The sequence below is a fragment of the Rhyacophila brunnea genome, unplaced genomic scaffold (genome assembly GCF_057557595.1).
Source record: "Rhyacophila brunnea isolate RB1 unplaced genomic scaffold, BYU_Rbru_1.0 scaffold_5, whole genome shotgun sequence".
In the NCBI taxonomy this organism is placed as follows: domain Eukaryota; kingdom Metazoa; phylum Arthropoda; class Insecta; order Trichoptera; family Rhyacophilidae; genus Rhyacophila; species Rhyacophila brunnea.
Window position 1 is genome coordinate 43,880,407 of NW_028233170.1, and position 21,100 is coordinate 43,901,506.

The 21,100-nt window shown below is 33.6% G+C and overlaps 2 protein-coding genes across 2 annotated transcripts in view; both read right to left on the bottom strand.

Annotated features, from left to right (window-relative positions):
* LOC147066446 (uncharacterized) overlaps positions 1-11,895 on the bottom strand; it is a 594,497-nt gene extending 582,602 nt beyond the window's left edge. Inside the window, exon 1 of the mRNA XM_085955409.1 lies at positions 11,656-11,895. Coding sequence (XP_085811535.1) covers positions 11,656-11,700 — 45 coding nt within the window. The 5' untranslated portion in view covers positions 11,701-11,895. The remainder of the gene's footprint in view (positions 1-11,655) is intronic.
* LOC147066447 (uncharacterized) overlaps positions 1-21,100 on the bottom strand; it is a 1,147,709-nt gene that overhangs the window by 573,567 nt on the left and 553,042 nt on the right. The window lies entirely within an intron of this gene.

The window sequence follows — 21,100 nt, forward strand, 5'->3', positions numbered from 1 at the left end:
TGAAAAACTTTCAATGCGTTGAAGGTTCTTTAAGGAAATTTGCGCCGTTACTTCCGGTCGCGCGGAAACACCCGTCACCCTTCATTCCCGCTGCTCCCGCGCTTTTCTCTTCTTCCCGCCGTTTCGCCAGCAGGTAAGCGGTCGAGATCCGCTTCCGCATCCGGCGGTAGCGGCGGCCATTACGTGAAGAGATTGCGCGGGAAAATTCGCCGTCAATCTTTCTTATCTATCGGCAAGAATTGGTGAAAACTGTAAAATATACCAAAATTTTTGGCAAAATATACCAACGCCAGACTGACAACAGAATAGGTATATTGGACTGAGCATTACTATGCAATTATTACAGATAGGGACAGTGACGTCCCGTGGGGGTAGGCAAATTGAGCGTCGCTTGGGGGCGGCAGTTACTCAAAGGGCGGCAAATGAGGAGATTCATTTGGTATATATAGAAACAGCTACCTACCTAAACTTAGTACATAATAACGAAACTATCTTAAATTAGAAATTCAGCTCACTGGTTTGAAACAGAATGCATTAATTAACATAAAAGATTTAACAGGTTTGTAATTTTTTGTCGGGTTCGCGATGTCTAGTCTACTTCCATTGTCCTTTGACGTTCTTGGTAATTAGAAACGACACGACATGCAGATTTGCGAATAATTGGATTAACCAGTGCGGACGGAAGTTGTCGTCGAAAGTAAAGATGCACCCCCCTCTTACAGAGCGTCCCACCTACCGCTCCTGATCCAGGATTTTAGGCGGTATCAAGTCGTTGCACCGTCATTATATCAATTATCGATTTAATAATGAACTTTGCGGTATCAGGCCAAAAATATGATTACAAATGTTGCCAAGTTTTGTGAAGAAGAAAATCGACACGGATCGCCCTCAATTCTTCAAGACAGAGCAAAATAATGTATCGCAAAAATGACATGTAAGAAGCCACTGTATTACCAATGTCATAAAAATTCCCACCTTTGGGGAAAAAATATTTATAAATTTAATTTTATATGTTTATCGGTATATATATTGATGGTAATGTATCCAATCAAGACATTTTTTAGATATTGGAGTCATGAAAGGATGATGAAAAAATGAGGCGGCAGTCTGGCGCTGCCTAGGGGCGGTATTTTGTCTAGGGACGTCACTGGATAGGGAAATAATATATTGAACATTACAACAGTCAATACACAGATATTTTATAAATTCACGTTGACTATACAAATCACGTAGAACTCGATGTGGAACTGTGGAAATATGACGTATCAAAGCTACAGATCGATAAGGAATCGAAGCTAAACCACGTTATTTACCAGCATTGAAACGACGATTCGTATGCAGAAAAATAATTATTCTTGAATATGAGTTAATTCAGTAACTTTTCATGGGTTACATGTAAATGTACGTAAAACATTTCACCGTGGCACAGTTCGCCGTGAGAATCGGACAGAGATGACCGTACATTACACGGTCTCCAATTTTTTAGATTCAATATGAACAATAATTCAATTTTCATAGCTGATTTTGGTAAAATTCATGAATTCATAAATGAAAACCTAACCTAACCTAACAAATAATCCAGTATATCGGCTGTTTTCAAAGTTCGCTGCTGGCTTCCTGTAAAGTGTAAATCGACTAGAACCGTGTTTTATTTAGACATGATTTTCATGTCGATAAGAGGTTGGACGGTCTTTAATATACGGCCATATATTTTCGATACAACATATCACGGTGAATTGCATACGAATAAGTTTCCGGACACGCTTCCCGTGCGAGTATGCAGGTCATGCGTTGCTTAGGGGTGGTAAATTATAATGAGCGGCGAATGAAGGAACAATAAATGTTAGAATTTTTAAGAACAATAGGGGTTTTCCATGAAGTAGACGATGCCATCGATTCATTAGAATTTATTGATATAGTACCTATTAGTATATATGTAACATCTCAACCAATGGAGCTCTGAATGTACCGGTCTATGTAGCTTTGGCACAAAAACCTAAATAAACTATAGAAATATATTTCGGATTTAATTTTCAATTATATGGAAAAGCCGATCGGAAATTGGTCTCGTTTTTCATTTTGGATAGAGTTTGCAAAATTCGGGTGAAGAAGAGAAAAAATACTTGGTCAAAGATAAAAATGCTGTTCCGAATTTTTAATTATTACGATTGCATCTTGCATCTAGGCATATCAAGTTTTCCACCCTGTATTAAATCAACTATTCTCACAAGGTAAGGGTTAAATGATCAAAAAATTCTAAATTTAAATGGACAATTTTATTGGCGGTAATATGGTATAAGTATAAGAGAACGCTTCAAGCAGCCTCTCATTACGCTAAGAGTGAAGAGGCGACGGCGGAATTGGCTCGGTCACGTGCTGCGGATGCCAGGAGAGAACCCCAACTTAGCTTGCCTGTTCTTCAAGCCGACCGGATTCCAGCCTCCTGGAAGGCTGCTAAATACTATCTATAGAGTATATACGGCAGAGCTACGGGAATGACCTGGAACGGCGCAAGAAGACTGGCGAGCGACAGAGATTCTTGGAGGCGACGCGTGGTGTCCATATGCTCCAACTAATGAGCGGATATGGCCGAAGCAGAAGAATCATTTGATTCAACCTATTTAATAAAACTGGAATTTCTAATAAGTAAATAAATTTAATAATTTGTTATCCCGTTCGTTGTATTTTCGTACCTACAGTAATATCAAAATCTCCAAATCACAATCCAAAAATATAAAAAAATACCTAGACAAAGTATTACTAGGTACAAACAGGAAACAACCCACCGATGCCCGACGACTTGCCAACATTAAAATAATTCAAACGCGAGCGACAGTCATAACTTCCGTTTTATGACACGTTGATTATCATTACCAGGTTGGCCAACCTGATCAGGAGCAGGCCGGAAATGGATTTGACGCTGTGGCATAGCCGCAAGCGGCACACTACGTGTCACGTCATGTTAGGCATCTAAAAACCTTTTCACATAATAATTCATATAACACAAACATTAATACGAATTTCTTACCTTTTTAAATGAATAAATACTACTTTATTTTATATAAATACATATGATATTACAACAATTATAGTTTATATTATTTTTAATTAATTATAAACGTACAGATATACATAATATAGATAAAATACTTGAAGAATAACCAAAATCATTATATGAATCGAATTCTGTTACGCGTGGAGGTTGTACCGTGAAGCGTGTCTCTTGGCGTATCCTCTGTATCCTCGCCCGATGGACCTTACCTCAGAATCGCTCACTATCACGATACGAACCAGTAAACAATGCAAAATTATAATTATATCTCATATCTACCTGAAATTATATAATTAATGTTGGGCAGTTCAGTGTGATTGTTTTAAAGATAACATGTTATGTACGAATGTAGGTACGTAATTAGTAAACCTGATTATAGAAAGATTTTCTATTCATGATTTGATTTAGTTACACATCGGTTATAAGTATGGTGACCATCCATCTGTTATTTTCGAGAACAAGGGACATTTAGAAGTCCGAACTTTTTTTGTCAAACCAGAAAGAATACCCAAACAATTGATTAGAATAAAAGATAATAATTAGAAGATAAAAATAACTTTTATATACCACGTTTTTAAATTTTCTGTTGAATCATATAAACTTAATAATTCTATGTATTAATAATTTAGGACAAATAAGGCAATTGTCAACAAATCATTTTTTTGCTATTTTGCAACAAACAAACAAATATAGAATACTGAAATCTCATTTTGATTTCTATAGTAACGCACGTATATATTAATAATTTTAATGCTAGGACCATTCCCTTAGCAACCAATAATAGTGGATTGGATTACGGATTTCTTCCGAAATAACTTTTCATACAAAATAGAATTAACTGAAAATGAATTCAATTCTACTTAAAGATGGCTAAAAGTATTTCTAAAAAAATGCATTGGCATCGTGTTCTGATATATTCTAAAATTTCAAATGTCTAGCTAGTCGGGAAGTTAGTTAAAAATCGATTGCAAGATTTGTACTGGATAAACAACCACCGGACAAACAAGAATACGAGCTGAGAAAAACGTGGCAAAAATAGCTTTCGAATCCGCTACTGGAGTTATTTTCATATGAAAATTAACGAATAAAATAAAAATGAAATGGTCGCACAGGATTAAATTTTAGCTGTGCTACAAAATCAACCTAGGTGCTGCAGGTATCACATAATGCAAGACGTGACGATAGACCAAGGGAAGTAGTGCGACCTTGTGCATGCCCAATACTCCAAAGCTGGAGCGTAACAGGGAAAAGTAAATAAGTAAATCATATCAACAGAATAGTACGGTCATCAAACTATACAGTCTTTACTTACATTACATTGTTTGAACGTCAGAAAATAAAATGACAATGTGTGCTACTTCATAGAAATATTGATTCACGATAGGTGTCTCGCACACGTGTTGTGCATCATTAAGTATGATTACCGAAATGTTGGTTTGAGTTTAAACTGTAATCTTATAATAATTATTATTGATAACATTAAGGCTATATCTCAGTTGAGGCACGGTCTAAAAAGATCGTGGCTAGGCGATGCGCGGATTGTGGTTTGCGGGTGCAAATGACGCATGCCAAAAGAAATATAATTTGTCGTATAAATCCAACATGCGTCCATTTAATATTCTATTTATTGTTCTATTAGTAACAATAATAATACATTCATCGACATGTTTTTTTCTTAAAGTAAATGGGTAACGTTTTTAGTCATCATTACACGATTAAGAATTAATACCCCGTCGCCATCACGAAACAAATTTACGTGTTCCCAACTCGACATTCTCTCTTCGAATGGTAGCGAGACCAAAATTTCGTCGCGCTTATACTTAGTTGAAAATTATTTGCCGTTTTACTGATGTATCGCCTTAATAATTTTATGTTTTAATTTAGTATCTAGTGAAGATGAGAATTTTTAATAGAAATAGTGCTCAATAATTATTATGATTTAATATTATGTTGTTAATTAATATGTTATTCAATTTTACATTTTTATTTATTTCTCAAAATTTGAGTTGGAAACGTTGAGCAACCATGAGATTTTTTTTTTGAAGGTGAACGATTTGTTTCCAAACGGATTTTTTTCAATTAGGAGGAAAACACAATACAACACTATTTTTCTGAAATTTTTACCTTTTTAAGTGAAAGTTTATGACATTTTCATCATATATTATATTCAGATAGCAGATATTTCGTATTTCTGATTTCAAAAATGGTTACCGTACCTACCTACAATATTATGTTGTATCACTCTTCTGGTTTTCTAACTGTGGTATCATTTAGCAGGTGTTGTAAGTTGTTGTTTACGGTTTAATCTACTATAGCCGAAAAACGTCTAATTAGATATAACTTTATAACATATTACATGCATTCAAATATCTTTTTCGAATAACAAACCGACATAACACCACCCAGATGATATCAAGAGATCAATTCCAAGAACCTCTGTCATAACACTCGCTCATAAATTCACGTCGATTTCAAAATATTTAATTGAAGCGGCCACAGATGGCAGGACGTCACGGAAATCTCACCTGCCCTGTCTTCGGCCGTTGGGCCTTAATTTATCCTCAATCCAGGTGACATTTACAGCCGTAAATAATGCCGGAACGGCCCATAAAACGCCTTGCGAGCGTCTTTGCGGCGATCGGAGAGGGCCATTTGCCGATTGTTTACCGGTCGACAGTGATGTATTTTAAGATACACTATCAACCGGTTCGTTCAATCATCTTAAATTTTAATAATCAGAAGTTTAAAAAAAAAGCATATTATTCGACTTCGATAATTTGTAGGTAATAAATAACTTTACATTAAATAGAAACTTAGAGTAGCAAAACGTGGTATGCAGAGGTGCATGCTGGGCATAACGCGAAAGAACAAAAAGAGGAATGAGTGGATAAGGATGCAGACAAGGGTTTGCGATGTGATAGAGTTCGTTAAAAGCCTCAAATGGACACATAGCTCGAAGAAGAGATAATCGTTGGACAAATGTAGTCATTCAGTGGTACCCGAGAGGTACAAAACTTCCGCAAGGTAGACCTAGAGCTTGCTGGATCGATGAAATGATAAAGTTTTGCGGAAGTACGTGGCAACGCAACGCATAGGACCAAGATAAGTGGAATCAGCTTGGAGAGACTTTCGTCCAGCAGTAGATGGATTCAGGCTGATGATGATATACGTGAGTAAAAGCTGTAGAAAGTGAAAGGTAAGTAGCTTAAATTGAAATCTGTATAGATAGTGCATTGCAATATTTCATTAAAATACACAGTCAAGACCAAAATAAATCTTTTCATATTTTTTATAAGTATAAATAAATACTTACACAAACTTGGACAAATTACCATGTTTTTATTGTACCTATTCATCTGACGAAATGTTCTGGTTAAAAACCAAGTGTAACGTGTAACTATATTGTTTACGTTTTCATGGAAAGTGTCGTCTTGTGATCGTATAGAATATTGTATATATCAATGAGCGCAAATTTGTACGATGTAGACTGCACAAACCAGTGGCACACCCAGGGGGGGGGGGGGCAAGGGGCCCTGGCACCCCCCAAAAATGAAAATTATCAGAATGTCTTAAACATTGAAATTGAAAGCCAATAAACTATACCTTTGGGCTTATATAAATATAATAAAAACACGCCAAAAAAATGATTTGTAATAATTCTCCAGCACCCTTTTTAGAAAAATTTCTTAGATTTTAATTTCTAATACAAAAATTTCGAAACACTAATGTCAGGTTTTTTAGAAACCCAATCCCTAATGGAACTGTCAAAAAATTCTCGGTGTCCACTATTATACTTCATGGCCATGAACATTTTCAATTAGTTATAATATAATTGTATAATATATTTTTTGATTATTATGTGTCGATACTAGACAGCTCCATTATTAAAGTAGATGTATTAAAAATTGCCAATAATTCACTGTATAAGTACCCTTAATTTAAACTAAAACACAATTTGAAAAACGTTTATGTAGTGTTTCACACTGCCTTTAATCTTGGCGGTAGGTAGGGGGCCGCCAAATATCCTAGACTGAGGGCCCGTTTCAGAATGTGGGGACCATTGTGTAGTTACACCGAGTGCAATAGACAAAATACCGATAAACGAGAAATTAGGCTGTGAAGAAGAAAAGAGCCTATAGGACTAATTTACATTTTCCTCCTTGGGCCCCCCCAATATTAAATCCTGGGTGCGCCACTGGCACAAACTACATTTAATTCAAATTCAAAAGTATGAGCATGCATTAAGTATTGATCGAAAGATTATGCACGTGCATTTTTGTCTGACAGCTGTCCCCCTTTTTTAAAATGCATGGGTATTATACCAAAAATTCCAAGCAAATCTTCATTCAAAACAAGTAATCCGTTTATGGAAGTCACCAATCTATGCAAAATTAATACTCTAGAATAAAAAAAACCTGATCGAGTTGCCTTTTGACATTCAAATTACAACAATTTTAATAATTACAAATAGGTACATTAAATTATCTTCTACATTTTCAACTACCTATTCATGTGAGAAGACTTTTTCGGCAATGTCAGTAATAAAAACGAAATAGAGAAATCGAATGGATGTCAAAGCAGTACTTCTTTCTTCAAAAACACTGAAGCCATGATTATCATCTGTTCTAGCAATGGTGGAATGGCAGATTCCTCACTATTATATACTAAATAGGTATATAACTATTGCATTCCAAAATTTCCAGAAGTTTTATTATTAATAATTTATCTGCTGATCGGTTTCTGATTATTATATTTTAATTGAGTTATAATGGAATTGTCATACTATTTTTTTTATTTTTGCAATCAAAATGGTATATGTATGTCTGTTATATAAATCTAATAAACCTAACATTGAGATTAAAAAAAAATAATAAATAGTAGTGAGAAATTTTAACAATATCGCATTCATATTATTAACTGGATCATGCGAACCGTTCCCAACAACTCGTGGGACATCACTAAACAAAATGATATTAGGAGACATGCAAAACGGCAGAGTGTCACATCTTATGAAATTGATTGTGCTCAATTCGATCTTTTCATCTGGCCTGTTGTCCTGTGGAGTGATTTTACTTAATATTTCGCGCCGCTTCTTTTACTCACATTAACCCTAAAATGTTCAATGAACTTTATTGTATATTTCTAATAATTTTCAATCTGTCTTTATCTCTTTATTTGATATATTTATTAAATGTACATGTATGTGTCGAAGTGATCCATCGATGCAAACATACAGATTGTAAAAATACATAATATTAAGTGATTTCCTAACCGTGATTTTTCATCATGCTGGGACAAAAATATTCATTGTGTTTATTTTCCAAGAGCAAGGATAGAATTTTTAAATCATAATTAATATAAGTAGGTTAAAAGCAAAAGGGCTTCTCTCCATCACTTACACATTGATATTAATTTGTGCATAAAAATAAAGACACTGGTAGTTCTGACAGGGTTTTAGATTCAATTATAATATTATTATAATTGAGTATAAGTACTGAACGAAAATTCAAAAATTCTAGGCCGAAGAAGTAAACTTCTAATAATAATAAAACAATTATAAGGCCAGTGGTCACTTATGGCTGTGAGACTTGGTGCTTAACTCAAAATGAGGAAAATAAATTAGCTGTCTTCTAGCGCAAAATACTCCGAAAAATCTTTGGACCCACATTGGAAAATGGGTACTACAGAATAAAAATGAACCACAAGTTGGAAGAGCTGATTGAACAGCAAACAATCATAAGATACTAGAAGTCCCAAAGACTATGATGGGCGGGACATGTGGAGAGAATGCCTGAAGTTAGGGCGCCAAGGATCATGATGAAGTGGCTACCCCAACGGAAGAGACCCAGAGGCCGACCAAGAAGGAGATGGGCTGACGCCGTAGAAATGGACTGGCTTCATATAGGAAGACCCGGTAACTGGGAAAGTGTGGCGAGAGACCGGAGTGAGTGGAGAGCGGTGATGGAGGAGGCCAATTCCTACCCCGGGATGTAGCGCCATGGAAGAAGATAAGTACTGAACTACCTTCACCATTGATTAAATTTATAGTAAATTTGATATTTAGTCCAATTTTAACATTCCAAAGAGTACCTAACTGTTGTGAATTTAAAAAATGGAGAATTAATTTTTTACTTTTACCTAATTTTAACCTTTATTTAAATTACTATTAGGTACCTATATCTCATTAATCTCATCATAATTAAGATTACATTTAGTTTGTATATTTACATCGTTACGTTGGTTAATTTTAAAGTTTTTGGACCTAACTTTAATCGTTTTGCTGACAAAAATTTCTTCAACGGGTCATAAAATCGAATTACCCTTTCTGGCATTAATTATAATATACTAGAATGCAACCTACGATGGCCGCGCGGCTTAAGCGTCGGCCTATAGCATAGTGGGTCCCAGGTTCGAACCCTGGGTCTGACAAGTACGCATATTGTTTTTTAAAATTGTGTATGAGTCAGAGTATGAACCTAGTAGGTTGGGCAAGTGAGTGACGTCCATTTCTCGTAAAAACAAAATCTGTTAATACAAACCACCATTCTGTGGAGGCCATATGATTTTATTAGGATCGGAGATGGTCGAAAGAAAAAAAAAGAAGAAGGAATGCCCGAGTTGTTTATTTGTTAAACTGTAAAATTTCGTTGTGCACTGTTAGTTCATTTGAACTAAATAAAAAAATAAACACATTTAGTTAATAAATCAAGGCTTTAACATTGAAATGAGATATTGTGGAAACATTTCGAACGCCATTATCTTAGAACATGATATTTTGAGTTATTTCCCTATAGAAGAAAGGTAAATGTAAAATCAAAGCTAAAACAATATGGGCATTGTGAAGAGATCTTCACGTCCGCAATAATACTTGTAGGAAAGGTTTGAGATATTTCGAAGTCTACTTTAATTTTTTTTAGCGAATCCGTTGAATTATCTGCGATCAATGACATTAATATGGACGAATCATCTGGAAAAGAAAATGACACTCACTTTATTGTCGGGTCTGCCGAATGGCATAATCTGTTCTAACGCCATTACAATAAAGGTGATATTGCTATAAATTCCTGATGCTTTTTGTTGGGTCTACCGAATGGTTCGGTTCGAACGGGTTCGCTCAAATGAACATTGACATTAGAAACACTGCTCTGACGCTCTTACAATAAAGGTCATATTGCTATAAATTCCCGATGCGTGATATCGCATAATGGAAATTGCGTGACGTCTACCTATACATGCGAATGCGCGAATTTACTTGCTAGCTACTGTATTGAGTGCGTCGTCTATTAATAATGTCATTTTCTGCGATAGATAAAATCACCGCTGCATTTTTATGGCCCTAATATTATTTTTAAATAAATAATTCCATAAAAAAACTCGTCTCAAAAAACCCTGTCAAATCAGTGTTACATTTCCACAATTACGATAGTATTGGCTTTTGATAAACAAGCTAAAGGGGTTTTCTGTTGATAATCTCGTGTCATATAAATAACATGCAGTTTGATGGCCGGCGAAGCTGATGCGGCCTGACATGACGACGCCACAATCGCTAATGGCCGAGCTCCGAATTATTTATTTATTTCATTTTATTGGCAACCCTTTTCTGCAATCCTGCAAACTGCATCGCCATTATTATTCAAATGGGAACCATTCTTTCATAATTATTACATCAATATTCTTATGTGGGCTTGTTTATATGCTTTTATATTTTAAACATTTTTTATAAGGTCGTTACCAAAACGGGTAAAATTTATTCAAGCACTCAGAATCCTGAATAAAAATTGACTTAAATGTATTTGATACGTTTACAATATTTAAAAATTCCCTTATTATAGAATTTTAAGTAGCTCTAACCTGTCATCCATAACTTCCTCTCATAATAGGTAGGTACTTACTTATTTTCCTTCCACTAAAATGGTGAACATTTATACTGGACGCCTTGTCGAAATAAATAATAATAACTATTTCCACCAAGTGCGCACACAGAAAAATCGTTTTGGGGATCCATTTTGAAAAAAAATCCATAATATTTTTTTATTAATTGTTATTTTTATTGATATTGAAGCGACAGGAGGGGATGTGTTAACAAACCCCAGCAAGTGCCACTGACTCCTATGTTTACTATTAAATTCAAGTCGCTTCAATCGTAGAATATCGCACTTTTTCATGTACATTCCCCATACCCAGATATTCAACACGTGATCTGGCGGTATAATAATGAAATATGTTCACCGACGAGTTTTTGCCAGTTTTCATATCCACAAGTTATTATAGAATTCGAGTGGCTTAACGGTTATAATTAATAGGATCAAACGTATCCATTTGTCTCGACCGCGTCAGATTTCACGTGTCGTAGAATGTCTATAATAGTGGGGTCAATCCGTGGAGAAGACTGTTAGACAGCCGATTCATGCGGTCACAATCTTTAGTCATGAGGTCCTGACGAAGAATCAGAATAAGTATTCATTTTACCTTAATAATTTGAATGTTAAGTTTCCGTTTTACCTTTCTCTCACATACACATTGTATTGTTTATTGAGGTAAAGACAGCGTAAAATTAAACAGGTAATAATTACTTGATAATAATTATAGAGACCATAGATCACTTGGACGTATTTCTGCAAAAAAGATCCAACCCACACGTGTAACATGTTGAGAAGATTCAATATTTGAGTTAGGATTGATTTAAAATGATGTGTGATTATTTGATTTTATTAAAGTATCCCATTAGATGTTTAAATTAAATAATCACAAATCATATTTTTTAAATCAATCATCCCTCAAATATTGAATTTACTCAACATGATACACGTGTGGATTGGATCTTGTTTGCAGAAATACGTCCACTTGAGAAAGCGATAACTTTTACCATGCCATGTCCATTTTGAAAAAAATATAGTAGCAGATACCTATTGCAATGTGTTAAGTATTAACAATTCTTGAAATCGACTAAAATTATATGGCTAAATATTTAATAGATAATATTTTGTATACTTACATATTATTATATTGCCTATTGTCTGTTGATTTAACTTAATTTGAATCAATAATCCATGTATATAAAATACTTGAACGAAGGAATAGGGGTCCCTGGCACTATCTATATTTATATTAAGTAATATGTTTTGCAATATAATTCTTCAAGAATCAATGCAATCATTGGTTTGCAACGGTTGTGTGAATTTAAAAACTGAGACAGAGTTATACAGCGCCATCTGACAAAATGCGAAACCTTGAATAGTATTGAAATTATCAGCGTGTCAATGATTTAATGATGTGGCCTCGCTAGCCACGACACCGAAGACGTGTGGTTAGACCCCCCCTCAGAAACGAAAAAAAATACAAAATATTTAAGATAATGCAATATTACTTCTTCTTCATCGTCGTCAAGACCTCGTGACTGGTGCATTAATCGAATGGATTACTGCATTTATCTGTGGCATTCAATGTTTGCTTTAATATTCTGACGCAGCATGATTTAAAGACACACACAAACACTAACAATCATAATAACTATCTCGATAACCACTTGTGAGTGCGATAGTTCGCAAGAACTCGTAGTAAGCACTCGTAGTTATAGGCTTCAGGCCTGGTGGCTATCACTAAGCTCAGAGTGCGAAATTTTTGAGTATGGAGTATAATATATACAGAGGCATCAGAGAGAGACTTACTGTTCATCCTGTCCTCTCTCTCCGCCTTAAAAAAATCAATACTAATTATTATCGATAATTATTTTTTGAAATTGTACAAATAAATTGGTCAACACTCTCACTTTAAAGATTGGCTTATGTTTTGCAGGTGTTCTCTGGCCGATGACGGGGTTCTGCGAATTGAAATGTACAAAGGTTTTGTGGCGCGATTTTATTACCCCCACTACAAAATGTTATGGATGAAATTCAAATTCCGGTTGACACTAACGGTGCCTTACGGTTGTAAACGATACTATCACAAGAAAATCATTTAAGTTGTTTTAAATTGAAAGGGAAGGCAGACATTACTATTATTGATACAAGATCTCGTATCATATCTACTGTGACCAAGCTACACAACCCGACTCAATCCGCAACGAAGTCTGATCTGATCGTTCATTGTCGCACGTAGATATTACATGAAAGATTTTCAATATATGTATTTTCTATGTGAATATAACGTAATATATAAAGCTAGAAAACTGACCATACATCATTTTTCACTGAGAAAACTGTAATTACCTAAATCCCACCAAATAATGAAACCAAGAATTATTAAATCTTCCAGTTCAATAACGTACATAAGAATACACAGTATCTACCTATTTAAATTAAACAAATGTGACTATAGGAAAATAGCGAACGTGTTTTACCGATGTGATTTTGTGACATGTGTAAGTTTTCATTAATGTGTGTCTTTATTCATTAATAAATTGCTGACATTTAATACCATTATATAATATAAGCTTTTTAATATATCTATAGTCTATACCAGGGAACAGAATTAATGAAAACTGAAATACCTAACGGGTGTGGAGAAACATGCAACCGATCTAGAGTAAAGAAGAATATGGGTCATTCTAAGCTTGTTTTTCGTTCTGATAACTGCTCTCGGTTTTTGCACTGATGCCCATTCAATATAAGTGTATTTGAAGGTTGCAACATACATAATTCCATTTCTATAATGTGTGTTTCTTTTTCGTGGGACACTCACATATTCAAAACTCTGCTTCAAAATGTAGTGTATAGCCTATCTGGATTATATTTATTAATCTATTCTGTGGTCCATGCTTACTACTAATAAAATTAAAACGTTTGTTTGCGATTTCTAAAGATCTTCATTTCTGTTATACCTATTAGGTATAGCACAAAATCTCATTGATTTGAAGAAAAAAAAAATCTAGAAACTATAATAATTTTTTTTGAATAATAAAATGCCTAATTTTTGTCAAATTTGGGATCACAGAGATTATCAATATAATTTTTTATCGTAAATATTTCACTATAATAGTGTCGACATAAATTTTACTGATGGTTTTATAAATGCGTTTAAAAATTAATAAATGCAAAAAATCTTAACACCACTGCACATGCATGTACTGAAATATAACTATAATATTCTAAAACATTAGAGCGAAAAGTTTAAAAGAATACTATTTTATGTAATAAAAATACTTTATGCAGTCATCAAATGTTTAAAATAAATATAAAGGATAATAAGGCTTCAAAATTATGTAAATAGATTATCTACAAAGTTTAAGGAATGTGCAGGATCATGCTTTGAAAATAGCATAAAAGCTCCATTTTGACGTACACTGAGCATGTCCCCCCTTAAGGGAAACTATGCATTACTTTTATTACTCTGCATCATTTCAGTCATCGTGCTTATTTATACTCTACCAATATAAAACGTTGGTATCTACTTATTACAAGCACCTCACGATTGGTTTGCCCCAACCTATCCCCGATAAAACACGTGACCGCCCATTTTCCGGGCGAACCCTCACTCTTCCTATTTCCACCTTGGCGTATTTTTCTGCAGAACATTGGCTGCCCGTAGAATTGCCAGGGCATAATAAATTTGCCACATTAGCCTTATAACGACGGCCGTTAAACCGTTGCCTTGAGCGGGCGTCGCTATCGAACGGCGTCGGGCAACGGATTTAAGCCAATTTCCCACGATGCACTTTTTCGGATCTAAAATGTAGCATAAGTATTAATTATGTGCATATTTACCTTCATTATTTTTATTTGATTCTGCACATCGATGTAGTAAAACTGTTGTTAATTAAAATATAAGTAAATAAATAATAAAAGTGTTTTGATTATAACTAGAGGCATTGGCTGTTTTATGTACAAGTTTCAAGGCCCTCTTGAGAGACTAGGTAATAAGTTTAAAGACCCCTTCCGATAAAAATACTATGTGATAAATCGTAATTTAAAGTTTTAAGATTTTGGTACTCACCTACTTGATTTTTTCTGACAGATCTGAGTTATTTTCAATATGAAAAACCATTGCTGACTAAAGCAATTTTCATGAATTTTTTGTATTCCATGACTTTATGGATGAATTGGTAGATACAAAAACCTAATATTCATTAGAAACGGTGGCTACAAATTGTTTAGGTATAGCCATCACGTATACCTACATATGTTATACAAATTTTACGATTCCCTTGAAATTTTTAGGAAATGCGTTAATTCATCAAATGATTATTTTCCGACTGCCTTGTAGAAAAGGCATGCATACTTTTCACTCTCTTGAATCTCGTAGGTCACTACTTCTTCTCTTGAAACATTTCTGCCTGTTTGCGCGAGGGATGGTTTCCAATCCTAGTATCCTAAAGAATTTATATTTACAGGCGCCTCTAAATTACCTACGTGGTCGCAGCCATAATTTATTCTGGATCGGAACCATTTCCTCGTGTCAAGTCTATCAGGCACCATTAGCGAAGGGTGCAAGACTAATCAATGCACTCTCCAAAGACGTAGACATTTTCTGTGACGTACTAGGTAAGTATATATTAATTTGTATTCGAAATTTTATTTTTCTGTGTAAAATTGTACGTTTTTTGTCTTAAAAATTTTATTTTTCTGTAAAAAAATGTACGTAAGTATGTTTTTTTTATTATTATTATATATATTCTCTTCTCTCTTGTGAGGGTAATATTAATTGTTATAATGTAAATCTCATGTTGTGAACGTCTTGAATTTAGATTTGTTATACTCAATATAACTATGTGTAGTAGTTAAAAAAAACAATATCATTCGCAAATCACAAATTTTATTTAAAGGCATATCTTAGCAATATCTGTAGATTTAATATGTTACCTACTTATTGACTATTAGCGTTAATCTAAACTAAAATATGTTGAACTGCTTGCGGTTTTTGACAGAATATGTTGGCGATATTGTTGATTGCCAGATTTTTTTTTGAATTTCATTTCCATCAATAATCTATTTAAATGATTGAGGAGTAAATTTCGAAAAAGAATATTGTGTTTAAGCAGTGGTGTCTCACGAAGTGAAAAACGAGTAATGCCATTACATGTGGGGTCGATAATAAGACATATAGGTAACGAGTAGGTACTTTAAAACATTTATACCGTTAAACCTTCAGTACTTAACGTGATTTAGAATCTATTACGATTGGTTTTCAGGAAAGCTTAAAGATAAATTTTATATTTTTAAACCAAAAGTTTCCAACAACACGAAAATTGCATTTTTTTTATCCAACTAGGTAGATACCTATTGTTACCACACAATACTGTATCATTGATGCATATGAGACACTATTGTGATTTAAACATACCAGCGCATCTATTCTATACTCAAGACAATCTAGTGTAGGTTTGTATCGAAGTATTGGCACTTATTATAACAATTATAATAAGTTAGCCGTCTAAACAATCAAAACTGTCTATCTCGCTTTAAAATTTAGCATAGACAAAAGAGGTGCTGTTGAAACATAGCACTTTTAATTACAACTGACTTATTATAATTGTTACAATAAGTGCTAATATTTATATAAACACCTACCCTAGATAGCTGCCGTAGCGGCCAAAAGCAGTATTGTGTATAGAATAAATACGCAGGTTATGTATTGGAATACTATTATTTCACGTAGTTCATGAGCAGCGGTGTAATAAGGTGTGTGCAAGCAGGGCAGACTGCCCCAGGCTTGTTCAGTTTGGAGCGCAGACTTTCGTTGACAGTGTAAGAATTAAAAAATGAATAGGAACTTTCATCCAAAAATCACCAAATTATGGAGGAATGAATCTTCAATTATGATAAAAAGTAATGTGTAAAAAATCACCTGCATTGCAAATCGTCAAAAAGCTGTATTTATGTAATTAATACGCACAATTATGTTTTCAATTATGTAATGTTTAGTCGTTCGGCTGGATAATTGTACCTAACTTGTAATGTTTAAGAATCACCATTTTTTCCGTTTATTATTTACAATATATTATTATGGAGACACTTACTTATATACAATAAAACACTTAAAACGTATTGCGTATGCGCATATAGTCAACCGGTTTCCGGCGTGCTAGAATCCTTCTAAATATTACACACTGGGTGTATATGGGGTATGTGGAAAAACTCAATATTGTAATTGGTGAGCGACAGAGTTTTTTGAAGGCGCACGATGGTAGCTATATAAACCACCAAAAAAGCAGACATGGATATAGAAGAAATAACTAAATGTTATAGTTACCTGGGGACTGGCTGACAGCAATAGCTGCTGCACATCAATAGATGCGGCGATCCGGTATAGGAATGACCAATTCGTAGGTGTTTGTATGCGTCCTGGCGTTTTCGACTCACAGCTCGAGAAGCATGCGTCGATTGCAACAGCAGATGTTTTTTTCAAACGAACCAGTCGCATTAGACCAATCTGCGGAGCTCCATTTGTTAACGTGTGTTTTGTGAACAACGATGACGTCACATCGACGTATTCGACACGTTGCAGGCGGACGAGTTTTGATGTGAGAGCCGGCTGAGTCTTTCGGCTGGATAATTGTACATATGTAATGTTTAAGAATCACTGTTTTTCCCTTTATAATTAAATATATATTATGAAGAGTTTTACGATTTTTACACTATAATTATGATAAGAAAGCTCACGGCGAACTGTGCTACGGTGAAATGTAATAAGTACGTACAATTTACAAGTAACCGTAATTTGCACGCATTTTAAAAACAGTTAGATTATATTAAGCATATGATATCCAATGCCATTCTGCTGTAATATGTTATTTACATATTAAGGATTTTACTACGTTATATAATATAACAGGAAACATAAAATATTAAATTGACAAACCTATTACAATGGAGGTTTAAACAGTTCGATATTTAAAAAAAAAACAAAATTATTTTGTTTATTGTTTACATCAACTATATTTATTAATAATAACACACATGTTGTATGTAACTAATTACCATGCTATTGTTCACCTGTATCAATATCAATTGCGCCCTAAGCAAAAAATTGAAAATATTTTGATCGGGCGGCCAGCCTCATTAGATAATTGGTCGTTTGTCAGATTAAGGCTTCAGTGATCACCCCGCCGCTTTCGCTGTGGTGAGTCCTCATTATAATATTGCGAAGGTATACATTTCGCAAATTTATTCAGGGCGAGAGAAGGGATTAGTCAATTACCGTTTTAAAAAAAAGATTTTTTTTTTCGGTTAGGTACATGTTTAAACACGCGCGTTAACATGTTCTTACTCCCTCCTTCAGTTTTAGTTTGTCAATTTATGGCTACTGCCGTATGTTGTAGCTTAACCACTGGGGAATGCCAAAAGAAATGGCGTATTTCAAAAAAACACTACCTTATTCTTAGGTCAATAATTATTATAAAGCAATCATTATTCGTAAGATGTTTATCACACTTGAATGGTAAAAAACATAGCTTATAATTAGTATCTTTAGTATTATCTTCAAATGTGTTAATCTTGGCCATTTTTTGAATAATAAAATGCCTAATTCTTGTCAAATTTGGGATCACAGAGATTATCAATATAATTTTTTATCGTAAATATTTCACTATAATAGTGTCGACATAAATTTTACTGATGGTTTTATAAATGCGTTTAAAAATTAATAAATGCAAAAAATCTTAACACCACTGCACATGCATGTACTGAAACATGACTATAATATTCTAAAACATTAGAGCGAGAGGTTTAAAAGAATACTATTTTATGTAATAAAAATACTTTATGCAGTCATCAAATGTTTAAAATAAATATAAAGGATAATAAGGCTTCAAAATTATATAAATAGATTATCTACAACGTTAAAGGAATGTCCAGGATCATGCTTTGAAAATAGAATAAAAGTTCCATTTTTACCCACGCTGAGCACGTCCGCCCTTAAGGGAATAGATTTTTTTTCTAAGATTAATTATATTTTTAATTAAAGAATCTTACATTCTTAAATCTTGTAATTATTTATATATTATAGTCATCATTAAATATAATAGAATTAATAAATAGATCGTTATATTTTTTTCAATATTAAACAGGTTTTCATAATTTATGTTGTTCATTGTTTTTCAATTTTCATTGTAACAAGTGGCGCTTTGGCCAACAATGCCGCAATATAAACAATTTTACGGAGTAAAACATATTACCTAATAATTATAAATTTATGCGTCGTGCCTCACAACAAATCAATCATTGTATGCCCAAAAATCTGGCTAATTATTTATTTGGTAATATCACCCGCCCGTAGACGTGGGGATCTTAACAAGGGGGTTGCTAGGCACCCTCAAATGAGGGTGTAGGAGGTGGATTACCATCCTCACCGCATCTCTATGGTTGAGAAGCCAATCAACGTAATTGTCAATGATACAAGTGCGGCTTGGTATCAGCTTATTTTTTTTTTGTAAACGATCATAGGTAACAAGTTAACGATGCAATTTGAGGGGGTAGTATTACTATAAGGGGTTGTAATAGCAAACAATCACGTAAGCATTATTCATTCACAATCTTTATTTATTTAAATAAATGTAAATAAGATACTATAAAGTTAAAAGTTTATAAACTAAGAAAAATCTTTGTTATTTGATTGGATCGATATGTATGACTCCAATGTTTATCGAATTAATTTCACATTTCAAATATTTAACAATGATAAACCATTCATGTATGATGTAGGTACGCCATCCTTACGTGAGTATGTTTAATTTCTCACATAATCACTGTCGATCACAAATTATATCGGCTGTAGAAAGGAAAAAGGACGTAATATATATAATGTATAATAATTACAAGATAAAAAAACTTTTTATCCTACAACGTTTTTAAATTTTCTATTGAATCATATAAACTTGACTTGACTAGCTTAAACGATCAAAAAAAATGTACTTGATAGAAATACTGAATAATGAAATGTCTTTTCATATTAATTTCCATAGTAACGCACGTATATATTATTTAATAATTTAGTTGCTAGGACCCCCTAGCAACCAATAATGGTATCGAAATAACTTTTCATAAAAAACAGAATTAACTAGAAATGAATTCAATTCTACTTAAAGATGGCTAAAAGTATAAAAAATGCATTGGCATCGTGTTCTGATATATTCTAAAAGTTTCAAATGTCTAGCTAGTCGGGAAGTTACTTAAAAATCGATTGCAAGATTTGTACCGGACAAATAAGAATACGACTTAAGAAAAACGTTGTAAAATAGACATAGCTGTGAAGTGCATGATAATTAATAATTTGGTTTTTATATTCCTAATCAGATAATAATTATTGGGTTAATTAAAGAAAAACCAACAAAAATTATGGTTAAGTCGTTTTTTCCCTATGTCACTTCCTTCTTTTTTTTGAAATTGCCAGCTAAATTTATCCCAAAAAATGTAATTAAAACTGAGGGTTTACGTCCTTTTTCCATTCTACAGTCAAATGATACTCGTAGTTGGTTGAGTTAAAAATCCGGCGCGTGAAAATGTCTACCGCAGATTCTACATAATGTCACTTAGCAAAGCGTGACACGTCTGACGAATCTGATACACGATTGGGCAGATGTCTCACGGAGTAATATTTTATTTGTAAATAGTCCCGACATGTGCAATAATTTATATTATTTAGCGATCGACTTTCAAAATAAACCAAAAAAACCAAATAGCCTTATAAGTGGTAAAACAACAATATTAAACCTACAATTACCGCTTTTATTTTTCCGATATAGGATCGACCAAAATTTTTTATGTCTTGTTTGTGAATTTGATAATTATACGTATTATATAAATAATTAAAATTCACATAAATACATGTGTGTTTTTAATGAATCAGATATAGGTTTATTCAAATGATGTTTGTTTATTATGAATACAAGTGTTTCTAAAACGTACAATGTTTTGTATTTCACTCATGTAAGCCAATTTTCATATCGGCATGTAACACCACAAAATTTGAAGATTTATTAACGTAGTGTTTACTGCCTCTCAATATTTGTAACATAGAAAAATAGCTACTTAATGGATGATAATATTAGTCGAGCAAGGATTCATTTACATATAAGTATACTTATAAAACGTAGGTACCTATAATAACAAACTA